The 27,408-nt window shown below is 40.4% G+C and overlaps 1 protein-coding gene across 1 annotated transcript in view; it reads left to right on the plus strand.

Annotated features, from left to right (window-relative positions):
- The first annotated feature begins 9,169 nt into the window (after positions 1-9,169).
- The window catches only part of dpys (dihydropyrimidinase), a 51,922-nt gene continuing 33,683 nt past the window's right edge, over positions 9,170-27,408 (plus strand). The window contains exons 1-6 of the mRNA XM_061716040.1: positions 9,170-9,507; positions 16,735-16,893; positions 17,016-17,195; positions 19,854-20,043; positions 20,629-20,785; positions 22,446-22,587. Of these exons, the coding sequence (XP_061572024.1) occupies positions 9,253-9,507; positions 16,735-16,893; positions 17,016-17,195; positions 19,854-20,043; positions 20,629-20,785; positions 22,446-22,587 (1,083 nt within the window). The 5' untranslated portion in view covers positions 9,170-9,252. The remainder of the gene's footprint in view (positions 9,508-16,734; positions 16,894-17,015; positions 17,196-19,853; positions 20,044-20,628; positions 20,786-22,445; positions 22,588-27,408) is intronic.

Genomic DNA, 27,408 nt, shown 5'->3' on the forward strand with positions numbered 1-27,408 from the left:
ACTTCACTGGAGTAATTATTTTTCAGACGACTTTTTACTTTTACTCCTTACATTTTCACGCAATTATCTGTACTTTTTACTCCTTACATTTTAAAAACAGTTACCTCGTTACTCTATTTCATTTCGGCCTTTAAACAAAAACTATCCAGTTAAATTGCTCCATCCGGATAGAGTGAATTTGGTTGTGGTTGTTTCAGATGTTCTTGTCCAGTTTTGTTCTTACATCCGTTCCCTCAGATTCCTGCAACTAAACTTGGATGTACATTCCAATAAAGGTTAGGATAAATGATAACATGCCTCTGAAGTTTGACTTTATGCACCATTACAATACTTATAGGCAACTCGTCATCATATCTCCTGCTCTCTGAAACACATGTTAATGCTCAATAGTACACATATATGGTTCTTTAATATATTTGCATTATACTAAGATGCATTCATTTTCAATGGCTTTTGTCCTTAATGGCTTTTTCCCCCTTACATTACTTTTACTTTTATACTTTAAGTAGTTTTGAAACCAGTACTTTTATACTTTTACTTGAGTACAAAACTTGAGTTGATACTTCAACTTCTACAGGAGTATTTTTAAACTCTAGTATCTATACTTCTACCTGAGTAATGAATGTGAATACTGAAGACACCTCTGACAGAAGGACAATTCAGCAACTCTGGACACGGGATCTAATTGTTTTTTTCAAGTCCCTTCCTTAGCATGCTGTGAAAGTTATAGTCCTTTTTTAAGTCCTTTTATTCCTCCCAGTGATATTGTTGCGTTCACGGCTTTGTGCCCTCAATTCGGTACTGCGATAGCGTCACTGTTTATAAAACCCTCAAAAAAGGATGCTTGCTGCGTTTGTGCAAAGAAAGTTTATATGAATCATCAGAGAATGTGCCAGCGTTTTATTATACAGCTGCAAGCATTAAAAACAAAAATCAAAGGGATAATATGGCAATTGCAAATAAATAATGCAACAATTCTTAGATGTACTTTGGCTTTTATGTCTGTTCTGACAGCATAAATCCAAGATGGTGCATGCTTTTTTGTCATCAGCTCTTTTCCAGCTGTTAATATACCTATATTTATACATTTTTAAGCCTTTCAGTGTTATATATTCATTATTTCAAACTGCTGATATCAAAAAATGATTCTAATGATGTAGTAGTCATGACAGGCTGAGTCTTTGAGGAGAGGATCTCCACTCAGCCCACAAATACATGGAAAAACAGCGTAATGTTTCAAAAAACAACGTTCCATTAAGGAAGTGTTGGATGGGATTTAATGAACAATAATCATTAATTGATGTGCGGAATATTAAGGAATTCTAGAGCGTGCTGGGGCAGCAAGCATCGTGGGCACTATGGTTGGCTCATGCCTGAGTCGGCCCACCATAGTCTCCAATCCCTCAGACTGCTCTCTGCAGGAGTAAACATCTGGGCGTAGTCAGACACAACAATGTGGTGGAAAACATGCAGTTGGTCTCTCTGTGCTCAGAAGCATTTGGAACAGAACATCATAGTGGAAATATGTATCGTGGCCAGAGAAGTGGGTAAACTCGATCGTTTTGACCCAAACTGTTACCAGAGACGAGTCCAGAAACGGGGGCTCAGTGATGGTCGTATCCGGGTCCCAACGCTTGTTTCCACCTCTGTGGTGGCAGTATCAATACTGGGAAGGAGACGCAGGCAGTCCTGATCCCAGTAGAGATCATCGGAAGAGTTTAGAAACAAATAAAAAGTGAAAACCGTGACCTGACCCTGTCGTGCACCTTAAGATGTGTTTGCAAGAAGAATGGAGAGAGATAACGGCTGAAACAAACTCCAAGAACCCAGAATGAGTTTTAAATGATGGGACGATGAAAGTTAACGTTTGTCCTAATGTTTTCAGACGTGTTACAGGCCTTAAATGCAAAAGTTGGACGCAAATTAATGAAAATAAAGTTGAAGATGAATAAAGAAATAAAGTCTTGATGTTTGCAATAAAGTAAAATAATCTATTATTTACAAACTCTGGTTATACTTACTACAAATAACTTCCTTTAAGACTTCCTTTAAAACATATTTAGTAGCTCCTTCATCTATTTCCATTGACTATTTTTGTAATGTTTTCACCTCAGAGATGGAAGTATGTTAAATGGTTTTGTTCTTTTATTTTATTTTATTTAAAGAAAATGTACATGAGATATACAGGACTGTCTCAGAAAATTAGAATATTGTGATTTTCTGTAATGCAATTACAAAAACAAAAACGTCATACATTCTGTATTCATTACAAATCAACTGAAATATTGCAAGCCTTTTATTATTTTAATATTGCTGATCATGGCTTACAGCTTAAGAAAACTCAAATATCCTATCTCAAAAAATTTGGATATTCTGGGAATCTTAATCTTAAACTGTAAGCCATAATCAGCAATATTAAAATAATAAAAGGCTTTCAATATTTCAGTTGATTTGTAATGAATCCAGAATGTATGACTTTTTTGTTTTTTTAATTGCATTACAGAAAGTAAAGAACTTTATCACAATATTCTAATTTTCTGAGACAGTCCTGTAGCTACATTTATAACAGCACAGCAAAGTATGTTCATTCAAGAGTGCATCATTTCCACAAAATAATTATAATTATACTTATTGGTAAAAATGAGAAAGAGAGAAGTCTAGGTATAGTGCAGATACCCAGGCTGGAGTCTCGGCCTATGGACCTTTGCTGCTCGTGTAATGCCAAGTCGGTGAAATATTAACACAGGTAATGAATGAACGACTGGAAAAGTCTGGTAAAAGTAGAAAAGTGATTAAGGGGGAAAAACAGGAGCTAAAGCTAGGACATTAATAGTTAGAAAAGTTAATAATAAAGGAAAAACGTAGGGACTTTTCAACAATGCAGTGGCAAGAATGAAGAGGCGAGAGAGGGAGAGGTGAGATTCAACAATCTTATTACTTGTACAAGAAGCAGACAGGCAGCTTAACATCAAGCCTCAGCTTCCTCCTGACCACTGAAGTTAATACACATGAAAACCACATATATCTGCTTCATACGTCTGGAAAGCAGATTCATGTTGACTATCAATAGCATTCAGTTCAATTCAGTAGGTCAAAAGTCACTGTGCCAACACTCATTTCATAGTACTTTTCCACTTGTAATGGTGTGAGTATAATTATAGTTACTTACAAGTGTTATGAAACGGATCATTTCTAGAATTTTTTATAACAAATAGTTTTTCTGAGAATAAACTAGGGACATTTTAGTTACAAGTGGAGTTGCAGCTGAAAATTGAGGTTAAAATATCATCTTCTCCAAGCTCAAGGTTTAAAGGAGAATAGTATAGTTGTTACTATAGACTGTCTCAGAAAATTAGAATATTGTGATGAAGTCCTTTATTTTCTCTAATGCAGTGCTTCTCAATCCTGGTCCTCGAGTACCACTGTCCTGCATGTTTTAGATGTTTCCCTGCACCAACACACCTGATTCTAATTAAAGGTCCTCATTAGCTTGTCACCAAGGTCTGCACAGCTCTGTTGATGACACAGGTACTTGTATCACGGTGTGCTGAAGCAGGGTAGCATCTAAAACATGCAGGACAGGGGGACCCGAGGACCAGGATTGAGAAACACTGCTCTAATGCAATTAAAAAAACAAAAATGTCATACATTCTGGATTCATTACAAATCACCTGAAATATTGCAAGCCTTTTATTATTTTAATATAGCTGATTATGGTTTACAGTTTAAGATTAAGATTCCCAGAATATTCAAATTTTTTGATATAGGATATTTGAGTTTTCTTAAGCTGTAAGCCATGATCAGCAATATTAAAATAATAAAAGGCTTGCAATATTTCAGTTGATTTGTAATGAATCCAGAATGTATGACATTTTTGCATTACAGAAAATAAAGGACTTCATCACAATATTCTAATTTTCTGAGACAGTCCTGTATATACAGTACAGACCAAAAAGTTTGGACACAACTCATTCAAACAAATGGGGAAGTGTGTCCAAACCTTTGGTCTATAGCCTACTGTATATATGAATATATAAAATGGACGTACGAACTGAACAAGGCTGCAGGTCCAGAGGTGTCAGCTATAAAGTCCTGAAAGCCCATGAAGACCAGCTGGGTTAGTCTCAACCGCTCCGTCTCAGTGAGAGCAGGAGAAGAGTCTCGCGCTGTGGAAAACATTATGCCTTGCTTCAGTCAATCAAAAAAAAAAAAGATAATGAATTTATTTAAATACATAATACATCTAGTCTCAGTGGCTAAAGATCAGCTGTCTTGACATCCCACATTCTGAATGTCCTTCAGAAACTGTTACTGGCTCACCGAGCACTGAGGGAGCCCCTTTCAGCGCCCACTCCAGTTTGCAGCTCAAAAAAGTTAGGACACTGCAAAATGTAAAAAACCAACAGTATGTCTTAATACTCACAGAGTGAAATGATCCGCACATCTCATAAACTCTATTATCTATATTATTACGACAGAACTTTTGAAATGTGCTCTTCTGGAAATAAAGGTAATTTTAAATGTACTACTGTGTATGATTCTCTCTTCTTCTATCAACAGTCCACACATCTGTTAACTGAGGAGACCAGCTTCATAAGTTTTAGGAGAGGAGCGATGTCTCGTCCTTGTCTGATATATAGGGGGCTTTCACACCTGTCCCGTTTGGAGCAGTTTTTCCGAAACAGTTTCCCCCTAAAGATCAGTTTATTTGGTATATGCGAACACAATTTCGCTCGGATGCAGGACAAAACAAGCGAGCCGACATCGCCTAGGAGAGGTGGTCTCGGCTCGCTTCCATTCCAGACCTGGAGCGGTTTGTTTGCAGTGAGAACAGAATCCCCACAGCACACAGAAACACACAGAAACAAACTAGCCAAACTTGCTTACGATGCTCCATAGTTGTTGTTTTACCCGGGGTACGGAAGAGGAAACTCCTTCCGCGTTAATTTCTGACCAATGAGAGAACAGTTGGTTCATGGCATTTGTTAACAGCTTTGAACCACTAGAGACGGTTGCCTTGTGAACACAAACGCCACAAACGAAAAACTAAACAAAACTGTATCGATTTAGCCCCTGAATCGGAACAAAACAAACGGGCCACAGGTCTGAAAGCACCCTAAAGGCGGGAATATACTCTACGCAGGTGGCTGCGTATCCTGCGTACCCTGCGAACGTGTCTGTTCATGCTCCAATGCGTACGTCGCGTACCACCCGAGTAGAGCCTGTCATACCGATGGTGACCGATAGGGGGCAGTAAGCAGAGCAACAGTTGGAAAAGCTACTTATATTAAGTAGCAGAAGTAGTAGCAGCAGCAGCGGTAGCAGATTAGAAAAACGAACACTTTTACAGGACAATATTGGATGATGTAGGAGATTATAACATCGTGTGAATGTGTTTGAATGTGTATGAATGTTTGGTGGTGGTCAGAGGGGCCGTTTGGCGCGATATGGCAGCCACGCTTCCGTCAGTCTGCAGGGCAGCTGCGGCTACAAACGGAGCTACCGGGAGGATGTGTGTGAATGAATAATGATCTCTGTAAAGCTCTGGGTGCCTTGAAGGAGCTATATAAAACCACAGCATTATTATTATTATTATTATTACTCTTTATTAATTTGTATTACTTATTTATATTACTGTTCTACCCCCTTCCCTGTATGTGTGTGTGTGTGTACTGCTGCTACGTGAGTTTCCCCGTTGAGGGAGTAATAAAGGACTATTTTATCTTATCTTATTATTATTGCTTATTATCAAAAGTGGATAGTCTTTCCAGACTAATTTATCCAGCATTCTCCTTACCCATCTCAACAAGAATGACCAAACAATAAATCCAGTTAATTTTAGGTTCATATGGAGAAGTAGATGTCAATATATAAGAAAGATTAACATGGTAAAAAAATGTATTGTTCCTAATATGATTCCAAGTCATTCATTCATTCATTTGCAAGTCATTCAATAGTATTTTTATTGAAAAACAGAGTATTTAAAATAAAATAAGTCCCGTCAATTGACTCCTGGCTCCCGGCACCGCTTCCTCCCGGCTCCGGGAGGCACCGAGGCTCGGCGCGTACCTCCGCCGGGGCTCGGCGGCCGGGGCTCGGCATCCGCGGTACTCCCGGGGACTCTAGTCCATGGATCTATTATAAAACGCTCTAGTCCCGCAGCACCAGTGAGTATTTTGACCGGAGAGATTATAAAATACCGGACTTCGGCATATTTTACCGGACAACGGAAACCCTGGGGGGAAGTTAAATATTGCATAAATATATGCACGGGGAACTTTCTCCAGGGGAGAGCAGCAGTGCCAGCCGGGATCAGACCGGGAACAGCGATACTAGCGGCCAGAGCGAGAACTGCAGGTCGCGTACGCGTTCAGTGTCTTTTTGAGAACGTGCACGTCGACGCGTCAAATGTACGCAGGATACGCAGGATACGCGAGACGTGACGTCACGCGTATCCTGCGTCTCGCGTACGCGTTCTGAACTGCAAGTATAAACGCGGCTTAAGACTCAAGCTGCTCAACCATACCAGGCTTTCTATGTCATGTTGTCTACCTCATGATGTACCCACTGTTTTCAGTGGGTCAAAGGTTCATCACTCAGACTCTTACTTGATAAGTAGGACCTTGTGTGAAATGTCACACAGGAGTAGACCCTCACACATCAGATACAGTCTTAATGGACTCACTCTGAGGCCTTAAGTCCGGAGGAGGACTGTCCTGCCGTCAGCTCATCTGACACGTCCCTCTTAGCTTATGCACGCACAGGAAGTTTTCTTCTTCAAACACATGCTCACATTTTACCCTGCATTGTGGCTGGCATGATAACCTACTAGGAAAACGTAGCCTTGATTACAGTTTTTCACAATTGTTTAAACACATTTATTGGAACATTAGACACAATGTGCACAACCTGAAACTCATGTTTCAGGTGGCTAAACCAATCCTGCTGAACTCCAAGCACATTTACTGCTCTAGACTCAAATTCCCATTCCATACCACACATTTCCCAATAATTCCCAATACCCTGCACACTCTTCCTGAATTCCCTCTCTTGCTGTTCACTCAGAACACACAGTCAATCACATTTCTAAACTCCAAAGTCTGTTGTGCAATATGCAATCAGCAATTTGCCATTGAATTCATATTCATTGATGAAGCGGGTACAACCTTGTAAAAAGAAGGCGCTGAGGGAGGAATATCATCGGCCAGCGTGCCATCACAGAGGTCCCTGGCCAGCGTGGAGGGAACATAACAATGTGTGCTGCCATCAATTACCACGGCGTCCTCCATCACCATGCCACCCTTGACCCCTACAACACTGCACTTCTTCTAGCATTCCTGGACCAGCTCTACAATATCATTGTAGCCAGATCAGATGGAGGACACAGATGTGGTCAGGTTGGTTGTTATCTGGGACAATGTAAGTTTCCATCGGGCTGCTCTGGTCCATGAGTGGTTCAGGGTCCATCCAGAAGTTGATGTCCTATATCTCCCTCCATACTCTCCCTTCCTCAACCCAATTGAGGAGTTTTTCTCTGCCTGGAGATGGAAGAAATACGAGAGAAATCCTCAGACACGGATCCCACTGCTGCAGGCCATGGAGGACGCATGTGGCGATGTCACTGCTGAGGTCTGTCAAGGCTTCATGCGGCGTTGTAGGAGATTCTTCCCCTGCTGCTCGGCCAGGGGGAACATCGCTGCTCGGCCAGGGAGAACATCGCTGCTCGGCCAGGGAGAATATCGCCTGCGACGTGAATGAGGTCCTGTGGCCAGCCAGGGATGAAAGGCAGGATGCAGCCTAATACTTTTGTTCTGTTTCTATATTCTGTCAAGTTTTCATCCACAGCTTACTGTGATGTCCAGTGGACTGCACATTTTGAGTCCAAATACTGTAAAATATTATTTGTTGTTACAGTAAAGAATTGTGTGTTGTTTTCTATTTGAATAGCCTATACATAAGAATACTATATGGTGATATATTACATCCAACAGCTGAAGGTGTAACACTGAACATACAAATGCATGATTCTACTGAGCATTCATAGTGTTTTCCATTCATACTATAGTGTCTTCCATTCTGCACATCAGTGTTCAGTGGGTGCTTAGAAATGTCTACTCAAATGATGTATGTGTTTGGCATTTGAGAAGGAAATACCATTTAGTGAAGAGTTAACACTGTTTTGAGGGTAGAGTGTGCTTTTGCAAGAGAAGTGTAGGATTTTGCATTTTGTGTGAGTTTTGTAATTTCTGTTTAGAGTTTTGAGAAAGTGAGGTAGTCTATCAGGAAATGTGTTGCAACAATTGTGAAAAACTGTAAACCAAAACTGCTGAGAGCAGCAAAAATATGGCCTTGTCTGGGCCGCTCGGTGGCGCAGTGGGTTAAGCAGCGGGCCATATACTGAGGCTATAGTCCTCCTCCTGCAGCGGTCGCGGGTTCGAATCCAGCCCGTGCACCTTTGCTGCGTGTCTTCCCCGTTCTCTCTCTCTACCCCTTTCCAGTCTGCATCTCCAATAAAGGGCCACTAGAGCCCAAAAAAACCTTTAAAAAAAAAAAAAAAAAAAAAAAAAAAAATATGGCCTTGTCCTGACTAAGTGCACAGACTCTGCCCGAAAAAGGTTAACACTGACCTTAACAATGATTTGTCCTCCAGAATCGTAAGAATGAATCCTCATTTATGCCTTAAAATCATTATGCTTCCTTTGTTTCATTGTCATGCTGCATTGAGATGCCTGATTTATGTTGCTTAATTAAACCTACTGAAATCTGGATCATCTCTCAGGTCTTATTCTCGGTAATTTAGACCACTCAGTTTCAGTCTAGATATTCGAAGAACATATTAAATAGCATTTGATTTCCTGAAGTGTTTCAGGGTTTAAGTGGCGACTTCCTTTCCAAACTCCTGCCCGGGAATAATTCATTGCCACTTGAGGACAAAGATGACCACTAGCATCCAATATTGATTTTCAACCTTGTCCCATAGCTACAGCAGACACATTCATTACCAAGCTCACAAAACGGATTATTAGTGGTGCCTCCTCTGCTCTGCAGGTGCATGCACAATCTTGCATTTCAGTATCTTTATCTGCAGTGAACTTTGAAGCTGATCGATGTACTTTTAGTAAACCTGCGGACCCCCCGGCTCTCACTCTCTCTCTCTTTTACGCACAAGCGCGCACTTGTGCACTTGGATCCAGAGCAGAGTTCAGCTGCTGCAGTTTTGTGCTCGGCTCATTGTGCAGAGCAGCTGCAGACATGGCCCAGCAGCGCAGCGGGATCCTGATTAGAGGAGGTCGGGTGGTGAACGACGACTGCTCTGTGATCAGCGACGTCTACATCCAAAATGGGAAAATAGTTGAAGTTGGACCGAATCTTCAGATCCCAGCGGGAGTGCGCGTCATAGACGCCACCGATAAACTGGTGATCCCGGGCGGCATCGACACGCACACGCACATGGAGCTGGCCTTCATGGGCACCAAGGCTGTGGATGATTTCCATATCGGGACCAAGGTGCAGTACGCGCAGATCACACCGCAATCAAAGGACTGGGCTCTAATTCACTATTTTCATTTTTATACCTTCTTCCTTTAGATCACACAGCAAAAATTACGCGTGTAAACTTGCCTTGTCAACTGATACGTGGGTTTGACCCACCTGCATCCCTCCCTGTCCTCAACATTATGATGCTTTCAAGTTCTTATCTTAGTTATCTTATCGTATCTTATCTTATCCAAATATTTTCTTAACTTCTCTCTATTTTGTTTAACCCGAAATATTTCCAATTATTGAAGGACTAAAGTTCGTGTTTAATCCTGTCTGATGGTTTTCACTGTCTGATGGATTTGTTATTATTCTAGTTATATGTTGGACTAAAACAACAATAGATGGAATGAACCTTGGTTCTACTCCAAAGATGAGGGGGTTGGTGTTGCAGGAAACTCAGAACTTGTGACTGAAGCAACACTTTCCATGAAGCAGAAGTAGATCCTGCACTTGCTCTGATGTGGGATTGATGCACATGTCAGTCAGAGGAATCAGATACAGTATAATGACAGAAGGGCTGAGCCATGCGCCCCTTTGATTCTTATTCCTTTGCAGCTTCATGTCCTTGGTTGTTATTCAACCATTTTTTGCATTTCAGAACTGGGACACATTCCACATAACTTTAGCAATTTAGCATCAATGTGATACTCTCGTTTCAAACACGTGACTACAGGTAAACATTGTAACTATTTAATATTCATGAAAGGCGGAGTCTTTGAGGACCAAACGTGGCAGAGTCAACAAACGCATGAGACGTTCATATATGAATGAATGAATGAATGAATGAAGTGTATTTTGGTTATTCACATTCAGAAATAATACATTATTTCAAATGTTTCAATTGCAACCAAAAAAGGATTGGGCTTAAGCAACTTGCTTACAGAGGCCTGATTAACTCAACATTTTTTTTTATATTTCAACAATGTTCATTTAATTCAATCAATTGTTTATATCATCAATTAACTCACATTTTAAGTTCTTATTGAATTTTAACAGTTTCAGTCAACTTAAATGTGTCTTAAAAATCTTTCCAGAGTTTGATTCCTGAGACAGACACACATCTCTGCCTCACATTCATCCTTGCCTTATTGTATAATCGTGGCAGACCTTTCAGCTTACAACTGCTTTTTCTCAATTTAAAAAAAAAGGACTGGATGCTTGAGGGAATGTCTTTATTTACAACACAAAACAGTATAATCAACATTTTTTATCTTACAATATTAACACATTTGAATAGATTAGATTTTATGCAATTTCTAGGATCACGAATGCCTAATTTATTAATTACTCTTTTCAGTACCCTTTTTTTGCCTTTGCCCCAGTGCCCTTTTCCATAATTTAATTAGAGGGTCTATGTATGTTTTACAGGTGTTTCCCCAAATTTCACAGCAGTAAGAAAGATAGGGAAGCACAACTGATGAACATGCAGAGATTTCTTATTCAATATACTTTTTGTTTTATAGAGTATAGAGTGTTTTTGATATCTTACTCCTGATGTAGTGTATGTTATTTCCAGGAAATCTGATGATCTATAATCACTCCAAGCACCTTGTTTCATTGACCCATTCTGTTTCAGCCCCGTCCCAAATTACTTTTATATTTGCGTTTGCCTTGTTGCATCCATCACAAATTTTGTCTCTCATTCAGATATAAATTATTTAAATCAAACCATCTCTTACATTTTTTCAGGTCGATTTCAATCGGGGAAATTGAGCAAGATCAGGTCCTGAAGAATATAAATTAGCATAATCTGTGAAAATTAGTCATTTCAAAACTCTTGAATCACCTACTTGATCATCAACATTTTTATATCATTACAATCTGTATATCTCTTGAATTTTCTAACAACGTCTAGTACATAATTCTCACACACTGGTCCAAGATACATGGAATTTGGATTCTTTTCAATGCCAAGTTTTTCATCTGTAATATGTACAACTTGTATTTGCTTTGCTAGATTAGAGCCCACATCAACAAAGAAATCATTAAATTCATCTGCCATTTCCTGTTTGACAACAGTTACTATACCATTATTTTCCACTATTTGTGTTAAGGAACATTTAGGATTACGCTGGTCAGTCTCCTCGCTTGTGACTGACCAAGTTGCCTTAATATTTGTTTTAAACCTTTGAAGTTGCATGCTATAATAACGCTGCCTCTGCTCTCTTATAATTGAGGTCAGTCTGTTTCAATACCGTTTGTACTTTCCTTCATTTCCTTTGGTTGGATACATAATACATTTTTTAGACAGCAATTTTTCTTTCTAGACAAAGTTTACAAGCCACTTGTCATCCATGAAATATGCCTGTTTAATTTTCCTAATTGGACAATAATAATTATAGATCAACATAAATGCATCATTATAGGAATCATTGGCATCTTCAACATTGACCTCAGTCCAGTCATGGTTACCAAGTGCTACTTTAAAAGCCTCAATAGCATCAGGCGTCTTGTTCTCTGTAACTTAGACACTTCTACTTTTTGTATCACTAACTTAAATTCAAACATGATGAAAACTGGCAAATAGACACTTCTATCTGTCAGCAATAAACCACTTTTCTGTCAGCTAAGTTAACAAGGATGTTATCAAAGTTGCACTGTGTCAAGGAGCGTGGCAGGCTAGGACCCAGATGCAGGAGTTCCAAAAACATGCTTTATTTAATCCAACAAAACCAAAAACCCTGCTGAGCAGGAATTACAAAAAAAAAAAAAAAAAAACAAGAGCTCAAACATGAGCAAAAAATACAAAACCCTGACCTGAAATATGGAGGATGGAAACAGTACAGACCAGCAGGGAGCAAGGCAAAGACGAGACGAGATACACAGAAGGCTTGATGAGACACCGGTGCTCACAATCAGGGCAGATGGGAACAAGGGAAGTCAGACATAATTTAAACACAAGGACATGGGGTTTCAAAATAAAACAGGAACTTAAATACCCAAACTGTGAAAGTCTGTGACCTTAACGCTAAAAAACGTGACACACTGTCATTGGTTATTCTTCTTGGTTTGGATATTAGAGGGTACATGCCCAAACTGAACATGTTATTAACAATATCTGAAGTTGTGTTGTGTTCACAAGATTTTAGCAAATCTATATTCAAATTCTTACTTACCAAAAGATTTCTACTATTTTGTTTAAAATGTAACTCAGAGATTTTTTTTGTTGATTTCATCTATGCATGACCTGGGATTCCTATAGATACAGCTAATCAATATACATGTCTTGAGTTAACTGTAACACACTAAATTAACTCGTCAACAGAAACAGAAGAATTGTATCCATAACCTTACATTGTAAACCCCTTTTTTACAAATAAAGCGACTCCTACTCCCTTTTTGTTAATCCTATTTTGCTTAAATAAATCACAATCACAACCTCACAATCTCTCTAAATCTGAACTTAAAACAATTTTATTTAGATAATCCTTGATTTTATCCAGATTTTTGTAGAGACTGCTGTTGAAATGAACCAGAGAAACTGTTCAGTCACAGCATTAATGTCCTCTTCAGAGTAAAATCCTCCGTTCAGATTTCAGTTCTTGGACAAATGTCAGTTTCCAGATCATGGGGCTTGTAGTCCTGGAATTCAAATGTTTTAAAGTCTATTTGGTCCTCTATTTTCATTTAATTATTTCTTCTTTTTAATTAGCCTACTAGGTTTTACTATACCAAGCAGGTCATTTTTTTCCTGTCATCATACAGTAGTTTTACTTAAATTTTTCCAGGTCTTTCATTTCTCTCATCGCCAGGATGTTGTCTGCTCTGGTGCTCCATTAAGTTGATCATTACTTTCCAGTTTCTTGTCCATGTATCCTGGATCTTCTTCTGTTTCTTCAGCATCCTTGCCTGCCGCACCATTTCTGATTTATTTTGTAGGACTCACATATACACCTGAGCCCTTGAGATTTTTAGCTAATTTAAGCACTTTAACTTTATATTTGAATATTTACTGTATATAATGTCAGTATGATCTCAGGGCTGTTCCCCTGTTTTTGAGGGAGAGTGGGGCAAGCAGAAATGTTCTTACTTTCTAGAGATGGATGTCTTTGCTGAGAAAGAAGTTGATGACTTGTTTAAGTGAGTGTATTTCACCCTCCTTGTCTCCTACGGTGTCTTGTCACTAATCTAGTAATCAGCAGGTCATCCGAGTGTATTGTTCCAAGTCATCTACTCTTTTTTGTAGTTTTTCAATCTTTCTTGTCTTTTTCCTTAATTGTATCTCTCAGATGCAGCACTTCCTCAACCAACTTCACCAGCTCCTTTTGCTTAACCAAAGCACTCAACTCTTGTGTGTTGAGGGACTTTTTCACTCCTCCCATGTCTTCTACCATCTTCTTCACCATTTTTTAATCCTTGGTCAGGATATATTGCTGAAATGTTTTGTTGTGTAATCTCAGCTTGTCTACTGCAAGCACATGTCATTGAAACAACTCCCAGGTTTGTACTTGCTAAAACCTCCCCTAGGTAGGAGAGGCAAATGTTTGATGTATCACAAATGCTTAGTTTAAAGCATGATACATGTTTGTATTTTTTATTTTTTGCAATGTTCCTCAAATAAATATTGGAAGGGATTTATTCTTCTCCTGTAGTTCATAATAATAAGTAATTCAAAGACATCTGGAGGAATTTAAGTGCATACAGGACGAGGGTTAAAGCCTTACCTGGAAATCTGATCTCTGCACCCCCAGATAATACCACGTTAAAAACCATTATTCATCATTAGCTGATATGACAACATGGGCATTTTCTTTCAAGTGGTACTAAACACACAGACATCACTTAAAACACTTGTGGTGTAAGAGAAGGTTGATGTCAACGTTGTCTCGAAGCAACAGTGACGTCTTGGAGCTGTGAGCCATCTAGGATGGACCGTAACCAGTACTCGAGTTGTAAAAAAAATCAGGGGGGACGGTGGATTTTATCATATGGGGACAGATAATTTGTGCTGATTACAAATAATATAATATATTACAAATAATAGCACTGACCAAAACACCTGCAGAAATACTGCAGGAATGACATAGCAGCAGTTAAATGCAGCCTTCTGTAAGCTTTAAATATCCACTGGGCTTACATCAAATACATCAAAACACAACAATAAAAAACAGTTTTCTGAACTTATCAATATGACTCTGTCCTTCACAGGATAAGTAACATGGATCACTGCAAAAACCCAAAATCTTAACAAGAATATTTGTCTTATTTCTAGTTAAAATGTCTCTAATTTGGGAAAAAAATCTCATTACACTTAAAACAAGACTCATCACTGGAAAAAACAACAATTTTCACCTGTTTCAAGTAGAGTTTCACTTAAAATAAGTAGAAAAATCTGCCAGTGGAACAAGATTTTATTGCTTGTAATGAGAAGAATCTTGTCCCACTGGCAGATTTTCCTACTTATTTCAAGTGGAAATTTACTTGAAACAGATGAAAATTGTCAAATAAGTTATTTTTCTGGTGTTATTTTTTTGTTGATGACTCTAAATGTTGAAATAGCAGTAAAACCACATTCATTGATGAAATGACATAAGGGATGGAAAGGGGGGATGGCAGTTTTACAGGGGGGATGATTTGGACCGTTTTTATTTCAGGGGGGGATGCCATCCCCCCCCATCCCCCCTCAACTCCAGTACTGACTGTAACACAGTGGGAACATGGGTTGTGCTCGTGTGAATCATCTTCCTTAGAAGAAACAGAAGCAGTCTGTTCTGGGCCGAGGAAGAAAAGCACCATCCAGACTGTTCATTAACATTAAAAGTCCAAAAGCCAGGTGCTGCCGTGGTATGAGGGTCATTTATTAATCTGTGAGGGCAGCATTATTGCAGAAAAGTACATTGAGATGTTAGAGCATCATATACTGCCTTAAAGACTTAAAATAAAATAAAATAATCAAAATAATGCAAATACAAAACCACATTTTGCACACATTGCAAAGACATGCCTGAGGAAGAGGAGGGTACTTGGCTTGCATAATGACAGAAAATGAGAATTGAAACAATAAAAATGCACCAAAGACAGTACCATCCTATAACACGCCTCATGATGTATCAACTTAATAAGTTGGTATCTTCAATTTCAGAAGCCTTTGAAGTCTTATAAGAAGGAGAGGCAATACTACAAAGTGGTTAAAATGTTACTATCACATAATTGTTGCAGGCCTGACATTCAAAAATGGATATATTTATAAAGTTAACAAGAAAAGGAATTTGAGGGTTTATACTGTCTGCAGAGAAATAAAGGTAAAAAAAAAGCAACTTTTTTTGTTCGGTTGTTTTTTGTTCTGTATCAACTCCACTCAGCTCTGAAGAGCACAGATCAGAGCTAGATTGATGACTGTTCAGTTTCTATGCATCTGCTTCGGGAACTTTGGCTCATTGGAATCTGTCTAACATCTTATTTCTTCTCTGTGATATAAAACACTAAACTTTTTCTTTTTAATACGTAAAATGTTTAACTTTGAAGGTTTGTAACCAGAAATATGTTTGATTTAACATGCATTTCTGCTTAAAGAGACCGTCTTAAAAAAATGTATTGAGAGTAGAGGCTTTTTCTTATTATTATTATTTTTCACAAGGTGCATGTAGGGAGTTATCGGTTATCTTGGTGTTGTGGAGCCCATGTCTTGGAGGAAATGAGCAGCATCTTAATGTGTGCTCTTTAATGACCTTCATTCTGCTTCAGTCATAGCTTTATATATGTCACATTTGCACCAGTTTTCTCTTCTCACAACTCATTCATCTGCAGAGAATTATCCGAGGAAAGGTCAGCGATACACACTGTTTGTCTAACTAATCTGTGTGTTTAGGTTTGCAAAATCAATTATGGCCATCAGGTATTATTTGAGTCAGAGCTGTCGAGCGAGCTGCGTGCTAATAAAGGAGCTACATGTTACTCCAGTTTGTGACTCACAATTTACAGACATTAAAATGAGAAAATATCTGTGTTTAAACCCTGCAACCCTGCGTGCTTTCACGTGCTTTTAATCCATTTACGGTGACATGATACCGCCTACTCAAGGCGTCATCCTTCGCAATTGTGCATGTAATCATCTGATTTCTCTGCCAGCGACGGATATACCACCACCAGGAAGCTGTTTAAATTAGCCCATGTTCCATATTTTGAGCATTTTTGCTCCACAGTCGGCACGTTAATCTTTAACTGTGATCTGTGTGGTAATGTGTGTGTTTACAGGCTGCTGTAGCAGGAGGAACCACTATGATCTTGGACTTTGTCATCCCCCAAAGGGGCAAGTCTCTCCTGGAGGCCTACGACTGTTGGCGTAAGACTGCAGATCCCAAAGTTTGCTGTGATTACTCGCTGCATGTGGCTGTCACATGGTGGGGCGACCAGGTGAATGGGAAGATGATTGTTAACGGAGTTTTGACCAGGCAGTAGGTCTGCTCAGATGACCCGCCCTCTCCGCGGAGGAATCTCTCCATATCCTTCCCCAACATTGTACCCTCTTCTTCCAGGTCAAGAAGGAGATGGAGACTCTAGCCAAAGAAAAAGGTGTAAACTCCTTCAAGATGTTCATGGCCTACAAAGATGTGTTCATGCTGCAGGACTTCGAGTTATACGCCGCCTTTGCTCAGTGCAAGGAGATTGGCGCTATAGCTCAGGTGCACGCTGAGAACGGAGATTTGATTGCTGAGGTTTGTACTACCGCATCACCAGTACTCGAGTTGTAAAATAAAATCAGGGGGGATGGTGGATTTTATCATATTGGGACAGATCATTTTTGCTGATTACAAATAATATAATATATTACAAATAATAGCACTGACCAAAACACCTGCAGAAATACTGCAGGAATGACATAGCAGCAGTTAAATGCAGCCTTCTGTAAGCTTTAAATATCCACTGGGCTTACATCAAATACATCAAAACACAACAAAAAAAAACACTTTTCTGAACTTATCAATATGACTCTGTCCTTCACAGGATAAGTACAATGGATCACTGCAAAAACTCAAAATCCTTACAAGAATATTTGTCTTATTTCTAGTTCAAATATCTAGTTTTAGTAAAAAAAATCTCATTACACTTTAAACAAGACTCATCACTGGAAAAGACAACAATTTTTCACCTGTTTCAAGTATATTTTCACTTGAAATAAGTAGAAAAATCTGCCAGTGATTTTTTTGCTTGTAATGAGAAGATAAATCTTGTCCCACCGGCAGATTTTTCTACTTATTTCAAGTGAAAATTTACTTGAAAAAGGAAAATTGTCAAATAAGTTATTTTTCTGGTGTTATTTTTCTGGTGATGACTCTAAATGTTGAAATAGCAGTAAAACCACATTCATTGATGAAATGACATAAGGGATGGAAAGGGGGGATGGCAGTTTTACAGGGGGGATGATTTTGACCATTTTTATTTCAGGGGGGATGCCATCCCCCCTCATCCCCCCTCAACTCCAGTACTGAGTATCACCACATACAGTTGCAGCCAGTAGGCTACATACAGTTAGTGCAAGGACAAACTATTCAGTCAGATAAGAATAAATTTTTTTTTATTTTTATAATGTCAGAATAATGAAAGAGAGAGAGAGAGAGAAAGTTTTACATTGAGTCAATTGACTGTGGCCATAACCAGCGTGAAGAACTCCACATGATCACGTTTTTGGATTAGACGCCTCTAACTGGCTCTAACTGGCATCCTCTCAATTAATTGGAGCGACACCAGTAGATGCATTTTAAGGCACACCTTCAAACTCAAGGGTCTTATTATATGCCATTGTGTAAAAATCGCAAGAGGTCCCTCAAGACGTAAGGGGGGAAAATACGGACCATCACAAGTCTGATTCATCTTTGCACACAATTTCCAGATACCTGAAAGTCCTACATTCATCCATGAAAACAATAGTACACCAAAGAAGGCATGGGAGCACACAGCCTCCATGGTGCTCAGGCTTCACTTAGTTTCAGCCATCAATGTGTCCCAGAGACAAATGCGCTTTGGCGTACATTTATCGTGAACCCCAGAATAACATTGAGGGACCTTGTAAAGACGCTGGCTGACACTGTATAGTTATCCACGGTAAGACGTCCCCTGTCCTGACATGTGCTGAAAGGTCACACCGCCAGAGAAGGTCCCTGCTAGACTCTGGATATATTTCAGTAACACCAGCAGACAGCCAAAAAGTGAAGGTTTGGCCCTTCTCTGAATGGGTCTTCTAAATGGAGGAATGATCCCATGCTTACCTCCAAATCGGTTCCACAGTGGCTTAAACACGACAGAATGAACAAAATCCTGCCTTTTTCCTCTGGAAAATATAGTATTTGTGAGCATGCATGCCCCTCAACATTGAGCCAAGTTAAACTATTTGAATTCAATTCTACTGAATATGAACTACAGTAAACTTCTAATTTTAAAGAAAGCTGCTGAAATAATATGGAAAAATGTATAATTCTCTATTTGGCTGGAAAAAAAACTGAAAAATGTTAGTGCCATGTTTGAAAATAAATACACTCAAAAATGTCCTGAAGTTTAGTGTAAGACATGGAGACATTTTTAATTACTCACATATTTATATCTTTCTTATCTCTTTCTATCACACATTCAAAAACCAGTCCTTTCACGTTCCCCCCTGGTAGGTTAGTTTCCATTTGCGCCTCAGGTGAGAGTCTAAACAGGCCTGCTGTGACTGGATCTGAACAAAATCAGTGCCACAAACATATCAGATTACACAATGCCTTCCTTTTTGTGATTCTGAGAAGGTTTGGTCGAGGTCTGGAGGTAATAGCTGTGCAAACAGTCCACAGGCAGCTGGGAGTTAATGTTTCACCTTGATGGCAGCTTAATTTCAGTGTGTGTTCCAAGAACAACAGACACTGCAGCACTAATAGTCATGGAAGATTTCACAGTATTCAATAACTAAAGTCCAGAGAAAGGATAAAACCGTCAGACTATATTTTGCTTCATGCACTTTTCCACAAAATAAAAAACATTAACCAAATAAATTTTAAGATTCTACTTACCTTATTTATCCTGGTCGTGTAGGAGAAGGCCTTTAACAAGATCCTCCCTTCACCATCACACAACTGTGCCGGTAATGTCATGTGTCATGACAGCAAACCTCCACCAGGGGGCAGCAAACACTTGAACAGCAACTCGCGTGTTTGCTGCATGATGAGGAGCCCATGAGCACTGCTGTTGTATGTTAAATATGAAACATTTTCTTTACTGCAGAAAATGCATAATGTGTAGATTTCAGCATGTGCTTTGATTACTAACACAATGAAACTCTTTGCTTGTTCCGTGCTATAAAAACCCTGTCTTTTTCATCCACGCCCACTGGGATCCACCAGGGGGCTAAGAAGATGTTGTCCATGGGCATCACGGGCCCCGAGGGTCACGAACTGTGTCGGCCAGAGGAGGTGGAGGCCGAGGCCACCCAACGAGCCATCACCATTGCCCACGCTGTCAACTGCCCTCTGTATGTGGTCCATGTGATGAGTAAATCTGCTGCCAAGGTGGTGTCTAGTGCACGCAGAGACGGTGAGTGTGCGCTGCTGCCACCTGCTGTTTCAACAGGGGCAGGCGTGGACACGGAGACCTTTTCAGGTGGCCTTTCACTTTGACACATTAGTCAGATCATCCTTAGAATTGGAAGGAGTTAGAAACTGTACAATCAATGTAAAACAATAAATTATCTGCAACAGAATGTAGCTAACTACTGTATTTTCTGGACTATAAGCCGCTACTTTTTTCATAGGTTTTCAACCATGCAGCTTATACAAAGGTGCAGCTATTCTGTGGATTTTTCTTCCACCGCTCGGGGCGCTCTAACCGGAATTAGAATATAAACTAAGACAAAATATCGGTTTTAAATCTTGCTGCATTTTCTTTCCTTCGGAAGTATGTAGCCCAAAACTGTGGGAAAAGAAGCAGACCCAGGTGGAGTCAAGTGTCTGACTCCACCCTCTAAAACCTCCTGCTTTGAACGGAGCTCTAACACTGTGGCTGAAAAGGGAGCTGTTGAACTGAATGTGTCTGGTATTTTGACCCAAACATGTCACAGACTTCAGGACACTGTGTCACCTTGTGAACAAAGGTCTAAATACTGTATGTCTCCTGTTAAAGGCCGTGTGGTGTTTGGGGAGCCAATTGCAGCTGGATTAGGTACTGATGGTACCCACTACTGGAACAAGGACTGGGCCCATGCTGCCTCCTTCGTCATGGGCCCCCCACTCAGGCCGGACCCCAGCACCCCCGGGTTCCTCATGGACCTGCTGGCCAAGTACGTGCAACTGAAAGTACAGAAACAGCAACATTAGGAGTAGTTTGTAATTTGAGCTAGTGTTTGGAAACTTTTCTTTTTTTTTTAGAGTTTCTGGATGGAGAAACAGGAATGTAATATGTGCAGGGGTGGAGGAGAGGAGCCAAAAATTGTACTCAAGTAAAAGTACTGTTACTTCAGGATAATATGACTCAAGTAGAAGTATTCAGTAATCAAGTAATCATCCAAATAATTACTTGAGTAAAAGTAAAAAAGTACTTGGTGAAAAAACTACTCAAGTATTGAGTAACTGTTCAGGGGCACGGTGGCGCAGCTGGTAGTGCAGCGGTCTCACAGCAAGAAGGTCCTGGGTTCGATTCCCGCCGGGGATGCTGTGGGCGCTGAAGTGCCCCATGACTTCAGCGCCCTGGGTGGGGTTGGTGAAAGGGCCTTTCTGTGTGGAGTTTGTATGTTCTCCCCGTGTTCCCCTGGGTAGCTAATGTGAGCTACCCTCACAAAAACATGCACACAGTCCTGAGCTATACATGCTATACATGGGGAGGATCCGGCAGGAATAACGTGATACGTCCGGCTGGAGAAACCCCACCCTGTCTGGTGAAAAGAAGCTGCTGCTCACTCCTCAGGTTAAGGAGGAGACCTGAGCTCAGTGCACCTGAGCCAACCCGGGGTTGGTAGAAGATGGCAATGCCCAGGACTGTTAGGTAGGAGCACTGGGTGATAAAATGGGGAAAAAACCGGGATAGAAATATTATTTAAAAATAGAAAATAAATAATAATTTATTAATATTATTAATTAATAAATAATATTATAATAAATACATAAATAAATAAATTATTAATATTAATAATAATAATAAATAATAGAAATATTATTTAAAAAATAAATATTTATTTAAAAAATAAAAAAAGTACTAAGTAACTGTTGAGTAACGTCTGATTTATTTTTTTAACAAAAAAATAAATAACAAAACCATTCAAACAGACAAAAGTACAAAATAATCATCTTCAGGCAAATTCAATCAATAAAATAATAAAATAAATTAGAATTAATAAAAAATAGCTTAAATTAAAATAATCTTAAAGTAAATTCAAGTACTTTAATAAATAATAAAATAAATAAAATAATAACAGAATAAAAAAATAAATTGAGCACAAGTAGCACAAAATTTCAAGCCTTTGTACTTTTCTTTTTTAACCAGGCAGAACTAGAACAAACATGAACTCATAGAAACTCTGTGTGAGTCTGTGTAAATGTGACAAAACGTGCAAAAACAAACATTTTTCCCAAAGAATCACCCAGTGATGTCATGAGATTGACGCATACACGGATAAAAGGGATAAAAGAAAAGTAACAGCTCAACGTAGCCTAATGTAGCGGAGTAAGAGTACAGTTTCTTCTTCACAAATCTACTCAAGTAAAAGTAAAAAGTATAGTGATTCAAAACTACTCCTAAAAGTACAAAATTTCCCAAAACTTACTCAAGTAAACGTAACGGAGTAAATGTAACTCGTTACTACCCACCTCTGAATATGTGTGATAGAACGATCCAACAAAGCTTGAAGGTTAACCATCATTTTTACAGTTCTTACTGTTTTAGATTTAGTTTTCCTGTAGTACAAAGTCATTTCTTTATGTGTGTCTTACTGTTGATTGGGTTAGCGATGACCTGAGCGTGACGGGGACAGACAACTGCACCTTCTCCGTGTGCCAGAAGGCCCTCGGCAAAGATGACTTCACCAGGATCCCCAACGGAGTGAACGGCGTGGAGGACCGAATGTCTGTCATCTGGGAGAAAGGAGTGGTGAGTCCCATACCTGCACCTCAAAGCTCTTCTCCATCTTATATATTACTCCTCGGTATCATTATAGTTGCCTGACAACATAATCAAAACTTAATTGGTGCTTTGAAAATCTCTGTTAGCAGTTATACTTTAGCACATAGCAACCACTCATGTTCACACCTTTACTGGGCCGTATGCATTCATGAAGTTAATAAGAATTTAGATGTCCAGATAATGAAGTGTTTACTTTTTAGATGTATGAACTGATATAAGTCACTACTTTCGTTTTAAAATGTATGTAAGTGTATGTTTCTGATATTCTGCAAGGCCGTGAGGCGGTAAACTTTGCTATGCAGTCTCTGTGGGGCGCTTGTTACAGCCAGCCACCCCGGGACCAGCGGAAAGATCAACCACGTGCATCAGTACTTACGAATCACACGTTAAATGATATTTGGTCAGAAATGAGTTTGTTTCTGCACAGTTGAGCAGCGTTGACCTTTCGTCTGCTAATTAGGGCCCGAGCACCTTCAGTGCGAAGGCCCTATTGTATTTGCAGGAATTTTTATTATTATTAGGGCCCGAGCACCTTCAGTGCGAAGGCCCTATTGTATTTGCAGGAATTTTTATTATTATTATTATTATTAGGGCCCGAGCACCTTCAGTGCGAAGGCCCTATTGTATTTGCAGGAATTTTTATTATTATTAGGGCCCGAGCACCTTCAGTGCGAAGGCCCTATTGTATTTGCAGGAATTTTTATTATTATTAGGGCCCGAGCACTTGCAGTGCGAAGGCCCTATTGTATCTGTAGGAATTATTCTTCTTCTTCTTCTTCTTATTGTTCTGACAAAAGGAAGGCCTTTTTGCCCCCCTAAACGTGCCCAAAAAGTCACCAAATTTTGCATGCAAGTCAAGCCTGGCGAAAAATTTGATATTTAATGGTTTACATTAATGGGCGTGGCAAAATGGCTCAACAGCGCCCCCCGGAAAACTTTGTGCCTCAAGCCCCACAATGCGGTTTGTCGTACATGCACGAAAATCGGTACACACCTGTATCATGGCCCAACTTAAAGAAAAGTCTCTGGGCGTCATGTCGAGAAACCGAACAGGAAGTCAGCCATTTTGAATTAATCGTGTCATTTTGGCGAAATTTATGCCTTCCTTCGGCAGTTAATACGGCCCGAACCGTAACGTGCACCCAGGTGTGTTATACATCAAAATGTGCGTCTCCATCCTCCGACACCACGCATTACTTTTCTCTTTCAAAAGCGTTACCGTGGCGACGCTAGACGCCAAAAAGCGCGCCCACCCTTCATCTGATTGGTTCAGACAGAAAAAACTTTGCGCCTCAAGCCCCATAATACGGTTTGACGTACATGAACGAAAATCGCTACACACCTGTATCATGTCGCAACTTAAAGAAAAGTCGCTTGGCGCCACGGCCGAAACCGAACAGGAAGTCGGCAGTTTTGAACATTCTGAATTAATCGCGTAATTTTGGAGCAATATATGCCATTCCTTCGAGAATTAATACGGCCCGAACCGTATCATGAACCCAGATGTGTTATACATCAAAATGTGCGTCTCCATCCTGCGACTACGCGCATTACTTTTCTCTTTCAAAAATGTTACCGTGGCGACGCTAGATGCCAAAAAGCGCGCCCCCCCTTCATCTGATTGGTCCATATTTGATAGTTCCCCAAAAGTCACCAAATTTTGCATGCAAGCCAGGCCTGGCAATAAATTTGAAATTTAATGGTTTGCATTAATGGATGTGGCAAAATGGCTCAACAGCGCCCCCCGGAAAACTTTGTGCCTCAAGCCCCACAATACGGTTTGACGTACATGAACGAAAATCACTAAACACCTGTATCATGTCGCAACTTAAAGAAAAGTCTCTTGGCGCCATGGCCGCAACCGAACAGGAAGTCAGCCATTTTGAATTAATTGTGTAATTTTGGCGCAATTTATGCCATTCCTTCGGCAATTAATACGGCCCAAACCGTAACGTGCACCCAGGTGTGTTATACATCAAAATGTGCGTCTACATCCTGCGACTACGCGCATTATTTTTCTCTTTCAAAAGTGTTACCGTGGCGACGCTAGACGCCAACAGGCGTGCCCCCCCTTCATCTGATTGGTCCATATTTGATAGTTCTCCAAAAGTCACCAAATTTTGCATGCAAGCCAGGCCTGGTATTAAATTTGATATTTCATGGCTTGCATTAATGGGCGTGGCCTAACGGCTGAACAGCGCCCCCTAGAATACTTTTCTCTGCCATAACTTTTGAATGGTTTGACATAGAGAGTCGTGGGTGGTGTCATGGTACTCTGTAATGAGTCCTCAAGCTTCGTTGGCCTTAATTAGCCCCGCCCCTTCTTCTGATTGGTTGTCCCGATTTTCTGCTATAACTTTTCAATGGTTTGACATAGAGAGTCGTGGTTGGTGTCATCAGATTCTGTATGGAGTCCTTGACCTTCATTGGCCTGAATTAGCCCCGCCCCTTCTTCTGATTGGTTGTCCCTTTTTTCTGCTATAACTTTTCAATGGTTTGACATAGAGAGTCGTGGTTGGTGTCATCAGATTCTGTATGGAGTCCTTGACCTTCATTGGCCTGAATTAGCCCCGCCCCTTCTTCTGATTGGTTGTCCCTTTTTTCTGCTATAACTTTTGAATGGTTTGACATAGGAAGTCGTGGGTGGTGTCATTTCTGATATGCTTATGGGGGGCGGTGGCCGTGAGTGCGAGGGCCCGTTCATTGCTGCTTGCAGCTTTAATTATTATTATTATTATTTTCCTGACAAAGTGAAGGCCTTTTTGCCCCCCTTAACATGCCCAAAAAGTCACCAAATTTTGCACCCTAGTCAGGCCTGGCGAAAAATTTGATATTTAAAGGTTTGCATTAATGGGCGTGGCAAAATGGCTCAACAGCGCCCCCTTGAAAACTTTGTGCCTCAAGCCCCACGATACTGTTAGACGTACATGGACGAAAATCGGTACACACCTGTATCATGGGACAACTTAAACAAAAGTCTCTTGGGGTCATGCCCGAAACCGAACAGGATGTCGGCCATTTTGAATTAGTCGTGTCATTTTGGCGAAATTTATGCCATTCCTTCGAAAGTTAATTCAGCCCGAACCGTAACGTTCCCCCAAGTGTGTTATACATCAAAATGTGCGTCTCCATCATCCGACCCCACGCATTACTTTTCTCTTTCGAAAGCGTTACCGTGGCGACGCTAGACGCCAAAAAGCGTGCCCACCCTTCATCTGATTGGTTCAGACAGAAAAAACTTTGCGCCTCAAGCCCCATAATACGCTTTGACGTACATGAACGAAAATCGGTACACACCTGTATCATGTCGCAACTAAAAGAAAAGTCTCTTGGCGCCATGGCCGAAACCGAACAGGAAGTCGGCCATTTTGAACATTCTGCATTAATCGTGTAATTTTGGAGCAATATATGCCATTCCTTCGAGAGTTAATTCAGCCCGAACCGTATCGTGAACCCAGATGTGTTATACATCAAAATGTGCGTCTCCATCCTGCGACTACACGCATTACTTTTCTCCTTCCAAAGTGTTACCGTGGCGACGCTAGACGCCAACAAGCGCACCCCCCCTTCATGTGATTGGTCCATATTTGATAGTTCCCCAAAAGGCACCAAATTTTGCATGCAAGCCAGGCCTGGCGAAAAATTTGGTATTTAATGGTTTGCATTAATTGGCGTGGCAAAATGGCTCAACAGCGCCCCCTTGAAAACTATGTGCCTCAAGCCCCGCAATACTGTTAGACGTACATGCACGGAAATCGGTACACACCTGTATCATGGCGCAACTTAAACAAAAGTCTCTTGGGGTCATGCCCGAAACCGAACAGGATGTCGGCCATTTTGAATTAATCGTGTGATTTTGGCGAAATTTATGCCATTCATTCGGCAGTTAATTCAGCCCGAACTGTAACGTGTCCCCAAGTGTGTAATACATCAAAATGTGCATCTCCATCCTGCGACTACGCGCATTACTTTTCTCTTTCAAAAGTGTTACCGTGGCGACGCTAGACGCCAAAAGGCGCGCCCCCCCTTCATCTGATTGGTCCATATTTGATAGTTCTCCAAAAGTCACCAAATTTTGCATGCAAGCCAGGCCTGGTGATAAATTTGATATTTCATGCCTTGCATTAATGGGCGTGGCCTAACGGCTCAACAGCGCCCCCTAGAATACTTTTCTCTGCCATAACTTTTGAATGGTTTGACATAGAGAGTCGTGGGTGGTGGCATCAGATTCTTTATGGAGCCCTTGACCTTCATTGGCCTGAATTAGCCCCGCCCCTTCTTCTGATTGGTTGTCCCTTATTTCTGCTATAACTTTTGAATTGTTTGACATAGGAAGTCGTGGGTAGTGTCATGGGACTCTGTAATGAGTCCTTAAGCTTCGTTAGCCTTAATTAGCCCCGCCCCTTCTTCTGATTGGTTGTCCCGATTTTCTGCTATAACTTTGGAATGTTTTGACATAGAGAGTCGTGGGTGGTGTCATCAGATTCTGTATGGAGTCCTTGACTTTCATTGGCCTGAATTAGCCCCGCCCCTTCTTCTGATTGATTGTCCCTTTTTTCTGCTATAGATTTTCAATGGTTTGACATAGGAAGTCGTGGGTGGTGTCATTTCTGATATGCTTATGGGGGGGCGGTGGCCGTGAGTGCGAGGGCCCTTTCATTGCTGCTTGCAGCTTTAATTATTATTATTATTATTTTCCTGACAAAGTGAAGGCCTTTTTGCCCCCCTTAACATGCCCAAAAAGTCACCAAATTTTGCACCCTAGTCAGGCCTGGCGAAAAATTTGAT

Source organism: Cololabis saira, chromosome 3 (genome assembly GCF_033807715.1).
Source record: "Cololabis saira isolate AMF1-May2022 chromosome 3, fColSai1.1, whole genome shotgun sequence".
NCBI lineage: Eukaryota > Metazoa > Chordata > Actinopteri > Beloniformes > Belonidae > Cololabis > Cololabis saira.